We start from the raw sequence: 20,753 nt of genomic DNA, 5'->3' as shown, positions 1-20,753 counted from the left end.
GTTGTTTTTTTTACACATTTTCAAACTAGTCTAAAATTAAATACTTAAATTTTGAATTTGATATTCAAGTTTTTGGTAAGGTATTTATTGTCAAACAATGACATGAAGCAAACTAGTGCTATTAAGTGGTTTATATAAAAACATTTAAGGTCCTGTAAAGTAAGAACTTTTATGAAAAAATAAAAATTAAGATGAAGGTGTCTAAACTTGTGATTGATAATGTTTTAGCTAAATGTTATCTTTGATTGTTTTGGTTGTTTTTTGATAAATAATTTGGCAGTTTTGATTTTGCACTAAACTTTTTTCTTCTGTTTAGGTAGTAGTAGCAACTGTTGCTTTTGGAATGGGAATTGATAAACCTGATGTTCGAAGGATTATTCATTATGGAGGTAAATATATTAAAGGCAAAGGTCTATGAAATAGGAATTTAATTACTTGCATTTCTTGTATTCATTTTATCAAACAAATGTTTAAAACCATAAAAATACCAGAAAATTGCATATATTGCCAAAAAAAATCAGAAGTATTGTATTTTACATATCATACTGAATGTTTATATGCTCAGGATCAACCTCTTGCAATTTTTTCATACCCAAGAAGCATTTCTTTGACCCTATATTTCTATTTATAGCCAGATATTAATCTAAATCTGTGCAGAATTCTCACCAACTTTTGAGAGAAGATACCCAAGTTGAGACTGAATATAATCAGAAGGTGGGAAGAGAGAAAGGGTGGGGTGAAGGTCCAGGATGAGCCTCAGAGGGGCCTAGAGGGCAAAAAGTACCACCTGAAAGTAAATTTCAGCAATTGAGAAATGATAAATTCTCTCCTGGAGTCTTTTATTGTATTTTTGAAAAATCTTGTATTACAGATACACAACAAAGATAGATATTTTATTAATACAACAACCATTATTAGCAGTAATGTTGGGAAACCAGTCTCCCAACATTTTTACAATGACAAACATGATCTTTCACATCTAAAATTAGTTGTCTTAACAGGTGAACATTCATCACATAAATGAGAGTAAGAATAGCTAATATACCTTGGTAACCCTTTCCTCTTCAGAATTGTCGAAATTTTATTTTATTTCATATTAATTTTTTCAACAGTTGTTAATTTTGACCTACATTTTATACTCACTCCAAACATTCTCCCATTCTTCTCTCTTTTTTTTAATCAGTACTTTAATGCACATAAAGAGAAATTGTGCTGCATTTTTTTATATTTAAAACATAAGTAAAGAGTTTAATATAAATGTCCCAGTAGACACATTCCCTGATTTATATTTTGTTCACAAACAAGTGAAATGTTGTGGAAGTTTAGATATCATGTACTGTCTTTTCAAAAGTGGCTAAACTTTTATTGGAAAACGTGGCAGAAATACTTGTTTTTTATTTTGTAAATTTGTGACAGATATTGATATTTTTATATTTTTTCTACACATTTAACCTTGATTATTTCAGGCTGCACCTTAAAATATATTTGTGCTGTATAAAGAATGTCTAGTAGTTCTCTGTCAGTTTGTTTTTATATCACTTGACCATCAGAACTACAGTTCCTCTTGATGATGTGGCTTGGCATGTTTATATATATTTATTATAGGTGTTACTGTACTTTCTAAATTTATTTCTAGTGGTTAGATAAATAATTAATGTGTGTTAGGTGACAGTGGATTCTCAGTAGCATTTTTTTATGCACTAGCACCTAAAGATATTGAGTCCTACTATCAAGAAATTGGGCGTGCTGGAAGGGATGGATTGCCAAGTATCTGCCAAGTATTTTTTGCACAGAGTGATTTTATAGTAAGCAAGTAAGTAGTTTATATAATGTGAAAACTTTGATCAAAAGTTGATTTTAGTTTCATAAATTTTAATCTTCTTTTGTAAACAGAAATAAGTTTGTAAAATTTATATGCAAAAATGGCTCGTTTGGGTTGAGAAAATATTTTACATAGAAGAGCGAACAACGTTTCGACCTTCATTGGTCATCGTCGGGTTCACAAAGAAAGAGGTAACTGACCGGAAGCTGACCACATGTTTGAAAGGGGTTGTGTAACTGTGTGTTGAAATGTAGAGGGCGGTATTAGATGTTTGAATATATAAGTTTGAAATAAGTTTGACTTTTATCATGCTAATTAAGTTAAAAATTAATAAATAATCACTATGAACTTTTAATGACATTGGTTTCACCATAGTATTAATTTACTCATAAGTTTTTTACTTCTAACTAATAGTTAAAGAATAATTTTCCCTTGGTGAGGATTCCTGTACATGGTGAGGGGATCTCCCAGAGAAGGTTCTGTTCTTTCAGTTTACCTCCTCTGGGGCCTAAACATCCACCCATGTGTTTGCTATGGTGACCCATGAAGGGGAAGAGAGGATTCTGGTGGTTGAGGGATCCAACCCTACCAAACCACTTTGGTGTTGAATTCCTGTAGACGAGCAGCCTTCAGGTGGGCCCCCTAAGGTCAACTGGCTGGTCCACTTGGGCTAAGGTCAACCAAGTACCAGTGTTCGATGTTTTCCCTCGGATGTTTTGGATATTATATCTGATGCTGGTATTTGGGTATAGTGCTCACGAAACCCTGACGTTGCTGCAGTGTCTTTGTTTGGCACTGTAATGTGTCTCCTCGTTGAGGTCCATGGTGGGTGGGGTCAGTGGGTACCAAAATATTCTTCCTTATTATGGATCCTCCAAATAAAAATTTAAATAAAATAGTGAAAAAAAAGTCCATAGGTAAACGACCACATCTTGAAGATTCTGAGCAGCAATCTTCAACCTCTGTAACACCTGTACCTCATTTTCATATGCTACATTTTCTCTCAGACGAACCTTTAAGGCAAATGTCTCCCTTTCTTATTAAGAAGGGACTAGAGGTACTTGCTAGCTCTCCTAAGTCAGTTAAAAAGTTTTGCTCTGGTGACATATTGGTGGAAACATCCATTCCTAAACACAGTGAACTCCTCTTACATTCTAAAGCAATTGGGGATATACCCATTGAGGTTACTCCCTGTGCTACTTTGAATTTGTCATGAGAAGTTATTGTTGAGAGGGATTTGAAGAACATCCTTGATTCAGAGATCCTTGCTGGTTTCTCCACCTAAGGATTTTCTCCAGTGAGGTGTATCTTCACTCACAAAAATGGAATTATGATGCTGACCAATGTCATCATTTTGACATTTATGTCACCACGTCCACCTGCCACCATGAAGGCAAGTTATCTTAATTGCAAGGTATGGTCATATATTCTGAACCTTCTCAGATGTTTCTATTGTAAGCAGTTCAGTCACTCAAAGACATCATGTCATGATTCTGTGTCATGTGCTACTTGCAGCGGCAATGAACATGATGCCTGTGAGTGCGAAACAAACTCTCATTGCATTAATTGTAATGGTTCTCACCCATCCTTCTTTCGTTCTTGCCTGAAGTGGTTGGAAAAAAAAGGGATACAGCACTTCACCTCAGATATATGCTGCTGCACTTTGTTCCACTAACTAAAACAGTGGGAGTGCAAATTGATTTCTCGACGTCTCCAAAAAATTCATTTTCAAATCATATGAAAAGTCTTTTGACCTCTATGGTTAAGAAAGTTTATGAGTCAGTTCTGGAGAATGTTTTTCTTGATGCATGATGCCAGGCTATTCTCCTACCTTTCTCTAAGTCTGGGAAGAATCCCAAGATTCCTTCAAAATGCTGCCCAATTGCTTTGACGAGCTGTCTCTGTAAGATCTTAGAGAGGATGGTTAATGAGTTGTCTTGTTTGGTTCCTCAAATCAAACAACCTTCTCTTGCTCACCCAGTGTGGGTTCCTATGACAGTACTCCACCATGGACTATCTGATTTGACTTGGAACTCCAATCTGAGAAGCCTTTCTCATACGACATCTTGTATTAGTATTCTTTGACCTTGAGAAGGCTTATGATACGACATGAAGGTATGGCATTATGTGAGACCTCCACTTATATGGGTTACGTGATAATCTGCACATTTTATTAAAAATTTTAAAATGGGCAGGCGATTCCAAGTTTGTGTGGGTTTGACACTTTCCCGCTCTTTCCTACAGGAACTTGTAGTCCCTCAGGGTTGTGTTTTGAGTGTCACACTTTTCAGTATAAAGATTAATGCCATCACTGAACAACTCCCTCTCACTGTTGTGAACAGGCTCTATGTTGACGACTTCAGCATCTCATGTTGAACGTGAGGTTTATTGAGCGGCAGCTACAGATTGCCCTCAATCATTTATTGAAGTGGACCACAGCAAACGGTTTTAACTTCTTTCTGTCTAAAACAAATTGCATGCACTTTTGCTGCCAACAGGGTATTCACCCCAATCCTGAACTTTGTGTCTATGAAGTTGTGCTTCCTGTGGTCTCAAAACAAAGTTCTTGGAGCTTATCTTTAACCATAAGGTGATCTTCATACCACACATCAAGCAGCTATGAGCCAAATGTATAAGAGCACTGAACATTCTCAGTGTCTTCCCTTCCACCACATGAGGAGCAGATTGTTGTTCTGTGCTGAAGATATGTCATGCTCTTATTTGTCAAAACTAAACCATGGGTCTCTGATCTATGGCTCTGCCAGGACCTTGGCCTTGAAGATGCTGGACCCTGTTTATCATTAGGGACCTAGGCTCTGCACCGAGGCTTTCCGCACTTTCCCAGTCCAGAGCTTGTATACAGGGTCTTGTGAACCTCCTCTACACATCTGCCATTTACAACTGTCTTTACTGTTAGAAACTTCGATCTTTACCACAGCATTTCACCTAAGGTTGTGTCTTCTTTCCTCAGTGGGGCATGCTTTTTCAGAACAGATGATCTGCCATTGTACTTTTTGACCTTCGTAGTATTACAATTTCCAAATGTGAGCTTTCTTCAAGTCATCTGAGAATAGCGTATATTGCCGATTGGAAGTACTATCTTTTATTTACTGAATCTTTCAAACCATCCATATAATGGAAATGGAGGTGATGCTGTGGGCTCTGCCATGGTTTGTTGTGATTTGGTGGTTGCATACAGAATCCCTTCTGCAGTTTCTGTGTTCACTACTGAACTGTGTGCCATTTCTCTTGCTCTGGATCACATAGAAGCTAAGTAGTACTCAAATTGCAGTATTTATACTAACTCACTTAGTTCTCTACTTGCCCTGGAATCACTTAGAGTTAGTTCTTGCTGAGATTCAAAACTGACTGACCCATTTCTGTTTAATATTTACTTCTATCCAGTTCTTCTAGATACTAGGCCATGTTGGTATTCGTTGGAACGAGCTCATCAACACTGCAGCTAAGTCTGTCTGCTGTAGCCCTATTACTGCTGTGCTTGTTCATACATGGACTGTGGTTCTGTATTTGAGGCTTGGCTCTGTACCAGTTGGCAGTCAACATGGAGAGAGCAATATGAAAACAAGCTTTTCTAGATAAAACCCTCTATTAGACTTTGGCCATCTTGTTTCTGTAAGGATCAGAAAGAGGTGTTGTCATTACTAGACTACGTATTAATCAAAGTTTTCTAACTCACTGTTTTCTTTTCTCTGGGACTGATGCACCAGTGTGTGGTCTGTGTGATACTTAGGTCACAGTAGTCCACATTTTACTGTCATGCCATCATTATAATTCTCAATGACAGCACCATTTTAGATATGTTTATCCCTGACATTGGACAGTGTCATTGGCGATGGTGACACTGTCCACCTTATAGTTTTTAATTCATAAATTAAATAAAGTAAAATTAGTTTGATACGAAATTAGAAAATGGTTGTAATGTCAAATAACTCGAACAGGACTGGAAAGGCCAACTTCAGGTGCCTAACACTGATGTTTGAACTTACCCATTTGTCATCCTGGTGAGTATAATAATTAAACTTATGCTACATAGTCTTTTAAAACTTGTATTACTTTACTTTCTCTCTTACTGCTGTAAACTAGATTTAAAAATTGGATTTAACATTATTTAAGTTTGTAATTCAAAAATTAAACTTTGTTTTGTTTTACCTTGATTCCTTTTTACGAATTTTGAAATTTTACTTTTAATTTTTTAGTCATTTTTTGGTGCAGATAGCCTTGTGGCTTAAGGCCATGAAACGTCAAACAACCAACCAAAGAATGATTTTTAAACTTTTTTAACATATAATGGATTCTGCTGTTAAAAAAATATGTAAAGATTCATGTTGAATAGGTATTGCATCTTTAAGACTGAATACTGAAACTTCTTTTATTGGTCATGGTGTTAGTAAAAATATTTACAAAAACATATATCTTGTTGATATCTGAAATGATTAGGAGTTTTTTATAGAATATTTTCATTATAAAGTTTTGATTCATTGAACATTATTTTGTGTAGCTTAACATTTTGTAAGTGATATTTATTAAAAAAAAACTTTACTGTAAATAGGTAATTTTAAAATTTCAATACTTATGGTGAATATTTCTTTATTAACAGTAAAATATTATGTCTCCTTAATTTATAGGTCTTTCCTTAAAACCATAAACAATCCCAAGGTTTTGGAGCACAGGAAAGAAATGATTAACAAGATGAGTCAGTATCTGAATATTACCTCCTGTCGAAGGCGTAACTTAATTGCACATTTTGAAGGAAAAGGCAAACCAGTCATTGGTGGAGGAGAATGCTGTTGTGATAACTGCACTAAAAAGTATGCTGTTTTAGTGCTTTTCTTTTTTCAGTAATACAGGACTTTTAGTGATGTGTCCATAGTGATTTTTTTTTTGCATATCTTAATTATATGGTACCAGTTTGTTTTTTTTAACCCCCTCTTTTTTTTTCTCCACATTATTGTGAACTACTGTAATACACATCATATCTTTTTTTAGGTCAGGAAGCTAAAAGATTTTCATAAAAATGCTGCTTTTTGACAGTAGTGACAATGTAATTTAAACTATTGAAAGGCAAGGAAACAAAAGTACTCTAAAAAAAAAGGGCATAAAATGTAATTTAATTTGTAATTATTAAGAAGCAAGTAGTGGCTTATTGTAGGTTATTCAGTTATATTTTTACAGAATTATATAGTTATCTCAAGTAAAAAAAGATCATGTAAATATTTACCCAAAGTAATTTACCAGAACTACTTATGAATTGAAATTGGAGTGTTGTGTACCTTGCTAATTTTTTTTTTTTTTTACTATTGCATCATTATCTTTGAGGTTTTGGAAGACCGGAATTTTTATATCATACTCTGTTATTGTCACTAAACACTTCATTAACTTATGTGCATATGGAATTACAAAGTTAAGAAACTTTTTATCTTTGTTTTTAAATTGTGTGAAACTATTTTAGTTATGTCTGTATTAAGAAGGTGCATGGTCCATAAATCTAAGCCTTCCACAAACTTTGTTTCTACATTTCTTGAATATGCAAAATCAGCAAATACAGATTATCATAGGTATGGTTGGTCTATTTCATGTTTGTTTACTTTCTGATCGAATACAAGCAAATTATTAACCAGAAGTACTTGATCAATATAAGGTATATTAATGTGGCCAGTGCTGAATAAAAGTATAAGCTACTTGTGATCTGCTATCAAGAGCAACCAGTAGAAAGTTGACAAGATTATGTTTTGCACTGATCCATATTTTGGGAATGCTAAACAATGAGGTTAATTGGTTTTTAATTTCTGTATTTAATCTTTGTAAGCACATTAAATCTGTGACAGTTAAACCTAGAAAAACTGAAAGTACAATCATTGTAATTACCTGTAGAATTGTTAATACTCTTAGAAGTATGTCTTGTGCTTTTCTTTGTAATGAATCTTCTTGCATATTATTGGAAACTGGACACACTATAGTCATGAAGAGCTAAAACTCTTGACCAGTATCATTTGTAACAGTTGATAAGATGAGAAATGTTTATGTATAAAAGCTTTGAACATTTCACAGTACAATTATTGTAACTTCAGGAAGACTGGAAATATTTGCCAATTTATGTTGTACTACATTCACTATGTGTACACTTACATACAAACCATGAATGTAAGTGTTGGCTCATGTAAAATCTAAGTAACTTTGCTTAAAACTCAGCCATATATATTTATATATACTTATATTTATAAAATTACTTATTCTATAAAATGTGTTTTTTTCTGTTTACTTCTACTGAATATTTTAAGTGAATTAGTAACTGATGTTATTATAATATCAATTAATAAGTATAAATAATACATTCCCAGATATCATTTTAAAAAATGTTTGAAGTTTTATTAACTGTCTTTTATCTTTATTATTAAACTTTCATTTTACTAGCATGAATCCATTATATAATTTATCAGCCACAACAGTCTTAAACTTCTTGATATTTCTCTTCTGCCAGTGTAATTTTAGCAAAAGTTAATAAAACAGTCACACTAGTCTATTTAGTATTTTTATAAAGTTTTGAGATACAAGATATTAATTCACAGTTGTTTGCTTTTTTTACCTACTGTACAAATTTTGTTTTGCAATTTTTGATGTCCATGTTTAAGAACAATGTTTTATATGTTAATTCTCTTTGTATGTTACACACTTCTTTAAAAAGAGTGCTAGTTAATGAGAAACTTGATATTTTGTTTTTCCTTTCATGTACGATCCTTAGTTATTTTTGATATACTTTGGTTTTATATTAATCCATTTGTTTTATTTTGTTTGAAATATTACTTACAGTCTTAGTTATTAGTATGCTATAAAACTGGTAAAGTTTTCTCGCTATACAGTTTGTCTTAAACAAAATAACCCTACATTAATACACTTACACATGTTCACCACCACTATTCTAACGTATTCACATGTATTCTAACATGCATGTTGGATGCAGTACATATCTAGTTGCCATTTTTTACTAATGACATATATACAAGTAATATTTTATGTAATGTCCTGTATTTATTATGTCATAAACATTTTGAGGCTCCTCCACCTGTCAACTTCCAGAAAAATTAGTTCAGTATATATATCAAGAAATATATATTCACAATGTACCTAATTTCAGTCTTAGTTTTTAAAAAAACACAGGGATGTTAACATTTATTATGTGGTGATGTTCTGGTGAAGAAATTAATTTTTTTTATTATTACCAGGTTACAGAGAAAGACAGAATTGACATATGGAGTTAAGAATGAAGCAGATAAAATGGATTATGGTCCTGAGACTAAGCTACTTTTTGAAGCCATACAGGTAGTTTAATTTCTACTTTTGAATGTTCTTTAAACAGGTTAGATCTCATGTATTCCATAATTATTAACTGTTTGATCAGGAGATATCTTGTGGTAAAACACCCATGTTTGATTGTTTTAAGCTCAGAATTGACATAGTTACAGAAGGACATTTAGTGACTTGCTGTCAGTCTAATACTAGTGATATATATACATACATACACACATATATATATATATATTTCTCATTGTTACCTCTGTTCAGGAATGGTTTGACTTATAGAGGGTGCTCTATGGATAAAATACCTAGTTTATAGAACTAATTTAAACTATGGTACCCTTTACTTCATCATTGGTGTAATAGTTTTTTTTTCCCTTAAGAACAAATTCTATTCGTATTATTAGTCGTGGTTTTGAGATTACATTATGTAACAAAATTTTTACTTTTTATTGTTCCTGGACAGAAAGTTTTATTTCCCAATTGCATTTGTCTAAAGTAAATGGAAAAGACCTGTTTTTCTCTTCAAACTTTGCTTTTGTGATCTGGGAGCGTATAACGAAAACATGATGGGAGACTATATTTGGGGGCTGATACGTGAAAGTGATTTACATTACAGACGCAAATCTCAAAAAACTACTCACTTCTAAACATTTTTGTACAACTTTAGTACAAATACATGTAAATCTTAATTCATATGTTGTTTTATTCAGACCTTATGCAAATTAAAATGTGCATATTTGGCCGTTTTTACATAGAAAATAGGTTTATTTCTAAATTTCATTATCCAGGTCACAAAAGCAAAGATTGAAGGGGATATTGGCCATTTTCTGTACTTTTACAACATAATCAGTTAAGAAATAACATATACCATCCAGGAACAAAATTTGTGTTACATAGTGTTATTTAATACTGCATGGTGCTTTTGTTATTGAGACTTGCACCTATTGCAGTCAGAACCCATCTGTTGCTTATTTGTTTGATTCACTAAATGATCTAAATCGTTTTGTAAATCAGCAACAATTTCGTCTCTCCAGCAACACCCAAGACCTTAATATCATCAGCAAATTTAAATGATGTATTGACCATTCCATTCATTTATGTCATTGACAAAAATTAAAAAGAGCAAAGTCCCAGAGTTACTGTACTATTGACATTAATCCAGTTTGATAGAACTCTATTTGTAACAACCCTCTGCTCTTTTCCATCCAGCCACTCTTTTATCCAGTTACCTAACTTATCCTCCAAACCTTCAGAGATAATTTTTTTTAATGTGGCACCTTGTCTAATGCCTTTTGAAAATCCAGATACACCACACGTATAAAGATAATTTTTTACAAACCTTTCATTTGGCACCTTGTCAAATGCATTCTGAAAATCCAGATACACCCTTACCCTCATCTGCATAAGAAGTAACCTTTTCAAGAATATTAAAAGATTTGTAAAGCATCTTTTATCAGACTTTCCAGAACTTTTCTCACAGCTGATGTAAGACTAATAAGGTCTGTATTTACCATGACAAATTCTATCACCTCCTTTAAAAAGAGGAGTTACATTAGCTAACTTCCACCCATTTGGCACTTTCCTACTATTCGAGGACTTACAAAAAAAATAGTAGCAAGTTACTCACATATCCAACCCTTAATATCCTTCAAAACCCTTGGGGAAATATTATCTGGTCCAGAAGCATTGTCATTTTTAAACTTCCAAATTTTTTCTTCATGAGATAGTTGGACATCAGTTAGGAGATCATCTACACTCTTATTTATAGGGAGCTTTATTAGTCAGATAATGTTATAAAACAAAGAGATGATTTTAACTTGAATAAAAACATATTTGATATACTAGAGATATGCTTGTCTGAGTTGTTAAAAAAGTGCCTATTATTAAGTGTTAGTGAGGTAACCCTTTAACTAAGTTAGTGGAGCATCAGAGTTGTGTGCAAGCAGTTTTGGATTTGAATCCAACTGTGGAAATAACAGAAAAAGGGGTTTACTACAAATGGAAAAGAAAAATAACGAGGACTAATGAAAAAAGTAATACAGCTTTCTAGCTTTTTTTAGAACGAAAAACATTTGCAGTTAAAGGTAAAATAGTACTACATAAAGTAGTAGAAAAACATTAGGTAAAATCAGGAATAGAAGATGCAGATCACTCAGTAGCCAAAGATGGTAAAACTAATATAGATGTAAAACATTAGATTATCAACACACACAGTTGATGTGTGGATTAAGTCAATCTACCTTCTAATCTTTCTCTTGCCCTTTTTTGCTTTTACATTTTTTACATTCAAGACCTATTAGTACCTGTAAATGCATATCCACTTTAATAATGTAATGTTTCATTTAAAAAATATGACTATTTCATCTTGGCTGTGCTATTTTTAAAATTTTATAATGATGTTGTTTAATTGATCATGGTAGACACTCAATGCAACCATTGATTAAAATCATATTAAAATTAACAAATTTATTTAACCCAAAATGCATTTGAAATATGATTTTAGGCAACTGGCGAGAATTTTGGAATCATGGTACCAATTTATCTGATAAGAGGCTCTGTAAGTTTGTGAATTTCTTAATTGCTTTTATTATACTAATCTTAAGTTATACATTTTTTGTTTGTGTACTTCATTCATAACTATACCGTTCAAATTTGTTTTATTGCTACAGAATGCGAATGATGTATTTTGTAGAACAGTATGAAACTAAAACCAAAAAACATTCTTCTCTAATATTCTGTAGAACAGTATAAAACTAAAACCAAAAACATTCTTCTCTGATATTCTGTAGAACAATTTAGTTGAAACCACACTTTTCTGAAGATCTATAGAACAAAATCAAAATTGAATATTTTGTTTTCTCCACTATAAGAATTTGTATGGATCATTATGTTTATATTTTATTAGGCAAATCAAAAACTTCCTAAAAGATACAAGACCAATCCAATATATGGAAAAGGAAAGTAAGTATCAAATAAAGAATGTGGCTAGAATAAGGTACAAGTTTTAGACCACAAATGTAAAGCCGTGATCAGTCTAATTTTAAAATATGTTTACTTCATTTCTTTTAATTGAAATATTAGATTTTCTTATACAACTTCAGTTGACTTTTGGGTCATTAATTCAAATATGAAATTAACACTGGCAAGCACATTTCGCATGTTAATTGCACATGTTTAAAATTTCAGAATTTTGAAATTAATTATGTTTCAACATTTTTTACTCAAAATGTAGTTTAGAATTGATTTTTGATCATTTTGTAGCATTTTCTATTGTGTAATTTGCAAAAAGAAATTTAAAATGTTTGAACATTAATACATTTCTGCACAGCTCTGATAGGTTTCACCTCTAAACAACACATTTAATGATTGAAAAAAAAAATTACCCATTTCAAAGTGCAAGTTTGCAGTTGTTAAAATCTTGATAATATAATTCTGAAAGTTTTGTAGTCACTGATTTTCAATCTTTATTTGACTATTAACAGTGTCTTATTTGCACACTTTTATGATGTCAGAGTATGTAGTGTAAACAGCTAATAATGAAGCTTAACTTCATGATAACTATAGAGTTTAAATACCATTGGACAGAGCTGGTTATAAACTAGTTACTTCAATGTAGTATCAGTAGAGCAGCGAGTAGTAGTTTATGATTTTTCAAAAAAGTGAATATGTAAGAACAAACCACAGATTTGAGGAATTTTTATGATTTCTAGACATTATTTTAATTGTTTAAAATGTTTTTTTTACTAAACTGTGCTTGTTTGAAAGCTCTAGAAAGTTTTTTCTGTGAAAAGACATTGGATATTAAAGCATAGTTAGGCTTAGAGTGTATGCTAGGCAGTGAACAGATTATTTTAATGAGTGAAATGAGACTGAAATCCTTACTTAATGAATAAGACAGACAAGATTCTCAGTTTCAATCAGTGTAGATAAATAAATAACTTATTGTTTATTGAAAAAAAAATTGTTAGTTAAATTAATCTCAACAAATAATATTGCCATCAAAAATATTGTTACTTGGCTCATGCCCTGATGTCTTGGTCAGCTTTTACCATATTTTTTATGATTTATAGCCACAAGTGGTGACTACTACAGTTCGTATAATAAAAGTATCAAAAGAAATGTGCTAATTGTTATCAATCAAATTGGTAAAATTTTCTGTTCAACATTAAAAGAATTGGAATTTTACAACTAAAGAAAGTAACTTTTAATGTTTTATTCAAAACAGTCTCCAAATAAAATTTTAGAAATTTCAAAGCATAAAACAGTGCCAGAAGTAAGTGATTTTTTTAAAGCCAAAACTAGATACTGTATAGTAAGTTTTCACTAAGTTACATCATGTGATTTGGTTAAGTATTTTCACAGTGAAAAGGAAAAATTTGGAGGATATCAATCACACACACATCTAAAAGATAACTGGAAATTAGTAATATTTTATTAAAATAATATACAGCTATTGAATAGAACAGATTAGAACTGTTTTAAGTATTTGCTTAATGTAATTTATTATTGAGTCACAGATGGTATGATGGAATTCACTCTCTAAATTAGTACAGGTAAATGTCACTGGTTTTTGACACTTGCCACAATATTACCTTATAATTAAAATGCCTATACAGGTAGTACCTCTGAAATAGTTTTATTCCTTCAACATAAACATGAGATGCTACATGAAGTTGTTTATAACCAAGTATTTTTACATATGATTCATTAGAGTTTAACAAAAATGGCCAATAATCCTTTTTGAGAAGCTGTTATTGAACCACTGTAATAGTAATCAAATCAGAATTGTAGCTACTCATTTATAAATATTTGTAAAGGTACTGTAAATTTTTTAATTGGCAACTATAATTTTGTAAAGTATTAACCATTGCATGCCATGCTGTATTGATTGAAATATCAAACTGATTGTTTAACAAACTAAAGTTGTTTCAGGGTTTATAAAAACAAATGCTGTTTCTAGTGCAGCCTTTATATTAATTCATCAGTCAGCCTCAGATTCAAAAATGTATATAGACACAAGTGAATGTAAGAACACAAAAAAATTATGTTTTGGTTGTATGATCATTCTGATTTGACAATGATATTCCATGGTAAGAAGCTTTAATTTTGATTGTATCATGTAGGACTACTGAATTAGTACAAATTTGATAATTTTACAAAATCTACAGATGAACATAAATACCTTGAAAGTTACAGTTTTGAGAGAAAGTATTTTATATTTGACCAGAGTAGATTGTCTTTAATCTTAGAATTACAAGCTTTTTAATTTTTGTACCTTTCACTGTTTCTGGAATTCATGTGTTGCAACATGTCGAGTATTTTATGTTTTTGCCTATTATAAGCTTCACTGCTAAAAACTGTCCTAAAAAAATAAGAGGAGGTAAAATTACAAATTTTCGTTGTATAATATATAGGGGGCCATGGTAGTAGGTGATAAGGTTAATAGTAATATAGGTGATTTAAAAAACCTTTTGATTGTCATCTAATGCACTTTAACTTTTAAACAGAGATAAGAAAGAAGATTGGTGGAAGGCATTAGGTGAGTTTATTTAGGAAAACTGAGTAAGGTAATAATTAGAACAATTGCTTATTTAGTTTTTAAAACGAATAAAAATTTGTCTTGTAAAATGTTTAGCATTAAATTTAATGGTTTTTCATATTTTATCTGACACCAGGTACAAGGTTAGCTTGACTTGCATATAATTTTAAATATTTTCACTTTATATATTTTTTGGCTTGTCCCTCTACATTTTAATTTTTTTAATGATACCTAGTAGTTTTCTATTCCATGACTGATGGATTTATACTAGGTAAGCTAATGTCAAACTCAAGTGATTTTGAATAGTTCACTATTCTTTTTTTAAGATAACTTTTAGTAACTGTGATGTAGACATTTAATTTTACTTAAGTAAAATGAATTTAAATAAATGGTGCAAATTCAGTTCCTTCCCCCACTGTTTAATAACTTTTTATTTATATACCATTATGTTTTCAAGAGCTTCGCATCTGGTAAGTGACAAAACTTAATTGATTAGTTTTATTTATTTATTTCTAGTTAAGCAGAAAGCTCCACAATGGGCTATCTGTGCTCTGCCCATCACAGGTGAAAAATCAAAGTTTCAAGCATTTACAGTATGGTATATAATAACTAATTCTGATTTGTTTATTAGTAGTTTGTGTGAAATTATGTGATATAATAGGGCCAGTAAGGAAAGATTTTTGTAAAATTATTATTTTTTTGTATGATGATGTAATGTCACACAAACTACCAACAAAAAGCTGAAATGGATTTGAATAATAAACACTACACAGATATAAAGGAATGTAATCTATAGCAATACCCAGTATCTGTTAACTGTTGCTTGCCTAGTGGAATTTGACCAATTTATGTAATTTCTGTTTTATTTTGAATTGTGTTTAACATTATTAAAGTAAAACAAATTGATGGTCACAGTATATGACTTAATTTTAAAAAATACTACATCTTCACAACTATATTTCTCTGAAGCTTGAGTTCACAATTGCATTTAAACACTTTTTAGGTTCTTTCGTTCCCCTGGAATATCGACAATCCTCTGTTCATTTATAAATGCACATATGTTACAAAGTTTTAGGCATAGTAATGTTTTAAATGTGTACAGTTTCTATGTTTTGTGAAAGCTGTGAACTTGTGTAAAATTAACAAAAAAATATTTTCAAGAAACTGTATTTTAATAATTATAAATCAATTTCAATATAAAATTAAAAGAAATTGGCAAAATGATTAGACAAAAGAAAACAGGTTAAAATGTATATGTACCTAAAATATTTTCATAAAAGGAAAGTGATTATTTAAGCTTTTAATCACTCCATTGCTATATCAGATTAGTTCTTGTTAAGATTAAAAGTAAGAAGAGTGCATCCATAGGACTGACAGTCAGACTATTTTTTGGATGGGGACAGTAATAGTGTACTTATTCACACTCAAGTTGTTAATGAAAAACTAAGGAGATTCTGATCTAAATGGGCAATACCTAATTATTGCTGGTAAAGCAGACCCCCATTTTTTAACTGTTTGAGCTGGTTTCAATTTCACAAACAGGACTCATCCTTGGTTCTGTTATCAGGGTAATGGGACAACTTTTCTGTACTATTTCCAACACTCCTTCATAGCCTTGGATTGAAGATGATACTTGTTACAAATATATGCTCTTCCATCTTGGTTAAATAACCCTGAGGAACATACAGCTAGTAAGGCAATTTGTTTGAATGTCAAACTATTTTATTATCAAAGTATCTTATTTTGCACTTTTTTAAAATGAAGAGTATAATTTATATCTCAGATTCTGTTTTTGAATTTTATCATTTTCCAGGACTTATTACAGATTTTTTTTTATTCTCCATCTAGCAAGAGTTTTAGTGTGTGAAAAATACTTGGTGGAAAAGCCCATAGGTGATATTGGAGGCTACAAACCATGTAGTAAACAACAGTTTTATAAAATTGTGCTTTCTTCAGTTGCTCAGGAGTGGCTTAGAAAGACACAAAAAGATAAAGACAAAACATGTTTAATGCTAGAAAGAAGTCTGGAACTAGAGAATTTAGAGTGTGAACAACATCCACAACCTTCACTCATTCTTTCACAGGCAAGGAACCAAAATGTACCTGTTGATGGAAAAGGATTATCTAAAGAGTAAGTCATGTACATTATATGCACACACAAATAACACCAAAATGAATTTATAAAAGGTAAAAAATTACATTTAGCTTAAACATAGCTTTAAAAATGTCAACACGTTCAGCACTTTGAATTTAATGATGCTTAGTAGTTTTGTTAATATAGTGTAGTTTCTTTTAAACAGTTTTTAACAATTCCTACTGTATCTGAGCTTGACACAGTACCAATGTTTTTCACCTTTAACTCCTACCTGATAGAAATATATGTTAAAAATGTGCTTTAAGGTATTGATGTATCTAATCTGTTTTATAGAATTTCTCAAATTATTGTTATTTAGGAAATTAAGAGAAATATATTTCTAAGTCGAGTTGTCTTATGTTTTGTACATTATTAAAGCAACTTGTGCAAGCCCTACAGTAACATTTTTCATGTGCACAAACTTTTGTAATCTTCCACTATTTGAGGATGTCCATTTTCTCAGAGAATTGTGATCTTAATCACCTTGTAAAAGGGTAGCGTACTATGCAAGGTCTTTTTGTAGCCAGTTTTAGGTAACAATACCATCATCAGTTCAGAAATGTAGTTTAGAGCAAATAAAGCTTTCTACTTCAGTAGGCTTGATTATGGAAAATTTCAGCTGGTGAAGCTAACAACTTGAATATCAAGTTCCACCCATCTTGATTATAGTATCTTGCTTGATGGTGACTCTGAATATTGTAAGGTAGCTCCAAAGCTTAAGTGAGCTGATGATTTTATATGTAATTGTAGTAAATACTAACCAGCTTTAAAAGTTACATTAATCTTAAAGTAATTAACTTTTCATTCTTTAATTTAGTTTGTATGCAAACTTACAAATACTTTGATTTTTAACACTTTAACCATATCACGATGGGCCAGGATCACAGGTCGTGTCATTGTGGTTGTTAGCTTGTATTCAAAATTTTATTGAACTACTATGTTACGGATTTATGTCAGTAAATTTGGAACCAAATTGTAGATATAATTCAAATTTTAGTATTATACATCAGTTTATTTCTTAATTTAAAAGTAAATAGTAAAAGAACACATCTTAATATTGATTTTCATTAGTCAGATGATATGTTGAAGGCACCAGTGGTTCAAAGTAGATGTTTGTGATGTCAAAATACTTTTCATTTTGCTAAAATGTATATGGCTTATGTTCTGAATCTAAAACAGTGGCCCTGTTCACCTCTTTCTTTTTCTGAAATGGGCCCTTATATGTACTAAATTTAATACGTGATATGTGAGGAACCAATTAACAGCTTAGAATGTCCCTAAGTGGTGTTTTCAGTCATTTTAATGTGGGAAAAAGCCACCTCATTCATTTGAATCAAGATTTCGAGGAGACAGATTGTGGATTTAGTCTAAAAAATATGAAATTTCAAGGAGAATTAAGTACAGCTAAAATCTAAAAAACAAAATTTCTTTTTGTTTTATATCCTTCACATGTGAAATTTTAAAAAGGCTTAGTAACCTATGTCAAGCAGCAACAGAGTACAAAGTACATGGCTAGGATATAATTGTTTGCTCTTCTTTATTTACTACTCTATATTTTAAGAAAAATAAGTTTAATAACTTGTTTCTAAATAGTAATAATCTATATACACATATATAATAAATGAAATTTTACTGTATATTACAACAGAATACTAATCTACTAAATCACGACCAAGACAAGGCCAGTTTTCTATTATTGGATATGATAACATAAGTGCATGTACGCATTATTAGTGCAAGTAATATTAGCCAAGTACGATTAGAAGGTCAATATAATAAAAATAATAAATACATATAAATATATAAAATTATGAGATGTTTAGGCTAAACATTTGTCATTTCTTGTTATCATCTGTAGTCATTCTAGAATGAAAAAACATAATCTGAGATCAGTTAAATTGACAGACCCCACCTCGTTAGGGTAGAGAAAAATAACATAGAAGTCTTACTGAAAACAAATGTTTGAAATGTATTTGGGAGGTTTTAGGTATTACAAAAATAATAATTGAGATTTTTTTGGACAAAAAATAGTTTTTAATCATAACATGAAAATCACTTTGCACTTATACTAGTAATGGAACAGGCTTGATATTTCATAAACAAATCTTTGCTAAAAATGCTTCATTAAAAAATCTGATTTTTGTGTGCAAAATACTTGTAATCTTTACTAAAAGTCTATCAGATTTTGTAAAGATAAATATAATGCATCACAAGTTAAAGTATAAATACTTTACTCATGCAAATGTGTATATGATCTTGTGAATATTAAACTGAGACTGTAGTGAAAAGGTTAATGGTGTGTCTTAAAACACCCTTCTAACAACTACAGCTTAGTCAAGAACATGAATGATAGCTATCTGTTATTAAACTGTGAGAAAACAACTTTTACTATAGTAATTATTTTGCATTGTTAGCTTAGCATACTGATTTAGAACTAACTAAAGTTTGTGCGATATTACTGGGTTTATAGTTGAAAATATTAACAGAAAGTGTACCCAACTGGTAAAAATACATTCAAATCATTATATTTGGGACACTATGTTCAATTAACTATGCTCATTCTTTTTTTTTTTTTTTAACCCTACATACTGATCTATATAGGTAGTTAATATTAATTTTTTCCAACAGACTTTTACCACTTGTACCCTGCAACACATGGATGTCAACTGAAAAGATCGTCACTGAAGGTCTGATGCAACCAAGGGGAGAAAGAAAGCCTGCTGATCCTCGTGAAGACAAACTCAAGGTAACAACCAAGATTCTAATATGCTGAAGTGTATGAAGTGGTAAACATTTAAATTTATTAAGAGACACAGTATAATACCAAATTCAAAGAATAATTGTTTCTTAGTCAAAACTTAGGATCTAGCTTTGTTTTGATTAATATCATATTTATTTGAGGTGTCCATTTTTAATTAGGTTTCTTTGTGCCAATTTTTTGGAGGAACTTGGGCACTCCTACTCTGTTAATTTAATATTAAATATTATGGATATAGGAAATGCTAAATTTAGTTCATAAGACTTTAATGGATAGTACTGTAATGCTAAAAGTATGTAATATAATTTCTATAGGGTGACTTGTATACAAAGCTTGTAATACTTCGTAACGAGATAGCTAGTGAAGAAGGACTACCACCATACATGGTAGTTAGTAACAAAAACCTGTTGGATGTGACAACTTATCGACCAACAACAACAGATGAACTCTGCAAGCTCGAGGGTATTCCAGAAGCACGAGTTTCAAAGTTTGGTAAAAAAATTGTTGACTTTGTTCAAAACTTTTGTGAGCAGCACAAGTGGAAAAGTGATTTATTACCTGAAAATCAGGTCACTAATAAGGTAAGATATAATGTACTCTTTCAGTTACCCAAGTTATTGCTCAGTTAAAATATTCCTCTAATAAGACATAAATAATTTCATAAATTTTAAACTTCAGTTAGACATTAAAGAACATAAAAATTAAGAAATAGTTGTCACCTTTACTTTTACAAAACATGGGTTGTATGGAGAAAAAAATCATTTTAAAACGATCATCTCTATTTATTGTTTTTATTAGTTTGGGCCAAACATCGAACATTTAGCCAGAAACTTGACAGAGACCCAGAAAACCACTTACTATTTGTTTGAAAGCATGGGGAAAGACCTGGAGCAGGTTGCATCTGAGAGAGGCTTAAGTGTCAGTACTATTGTTAACCACCTCTGTTTAGCCATTCAGCAAGGGCTGCCTGTCAGCATAAGTCGTTTGGGCATAACACCTCACGTTGAGGAACTTATAACTAAAGCAATTCGAGCACCACCAATAAATTCAGGTAATTTTTACCAGCTTCATTTAATAATTATCATACACTGATTCCAATTAAAACTCAAAATATGAAGAAAACTGCTAATATGTTACAGATAGTACCATAATAAAAACAAAAAAGCCCAACAAATGCCTGAAG

The 20,753-nt window shown here is 31.3% G+C and overlaps 1 protein-coding gene across 3 annotated transcripts in view; it reads left to right on the top strand.

The window, feature by feature from the left end:
* The window catches only part of LOC143246244 (bifunctional 3'-5' exonuclease/ATP-dependent helicase WRN-like), a 73,582-nt gene that overhangs the window by 50,832 nt on the left and 1,997 nt on the right, over positions 1 to 20,753 (top strand). For 2 of the 3 annotated variants that reach the window (XM_076492642.1, XM_076492644.1), the window contains 12 exons: positions 317 to 389; positions 1,705 to 1,813; positions 6,469 to 6,651; positions 9,064 to 9,160; positions 11,643 to 11,696; positions 12,045 to 12,100; positions 14,647 to 14,678; positions 15,195 to 15,242; positions 16,527 to 16,809; positions 19,441 to 19,558; positions 19,885 to 20,151; positions 20,369 to 20,621. In XM_076492642.1, the coding sequence (XP_076348757.1) occupies positions 317 to 389; positions 1,705 to 1,813; positions 6,469 to 6,651; positions 9,064 to 9,160; positions 11,643 to 11,696; positions 12,045 to 12,100; positions 14,647 to 14,678; positions 15,195 to 15,242; positions 16,527 to 16,809; positions 19,441 to 19,558; positions 19,885 to 20,151; positions 20,369 to 20,621 (1,573 nt within the window). The remainder of the gene's footprint in view (positions 1 to 316; positions 390 to 1,704; positions 1,814 to 6,468; positions 6,652 to 9,063; positions 9,161 to 11,642; positions 11,697 to 12,044; positions 12,101 to 14,646; positions 14,679 to 15,194; positions 15,243 to 16,526; positions 16,810 to 19,440; positions 19,559 to 19,884; positions 20,152 to 20,368; positions 20,622 to 20,753) is intronic. The other variant, XM_076492643.1, reaches the window with a different exon arrangement.

This window comes from Tachypleus tridentatus, chromosome 3 (assembly GCF_004210375.1).
Source record: "Tachypleus tridentatus isolate NWPU-2018 chromosome 3, ASM421037v1, whole genome shotgun sequence".
In the NCBI taxonomy this organism is placed as follows: Eukaryota; Metazoa; Arthropoda; class Merostomata; order Xiphosura; family Limulidae; genus Tachypleus; species Tachypleus tridentatus.
This window is presented reverse-complemented; position numbering and strand designations above follow the sequence as displayed.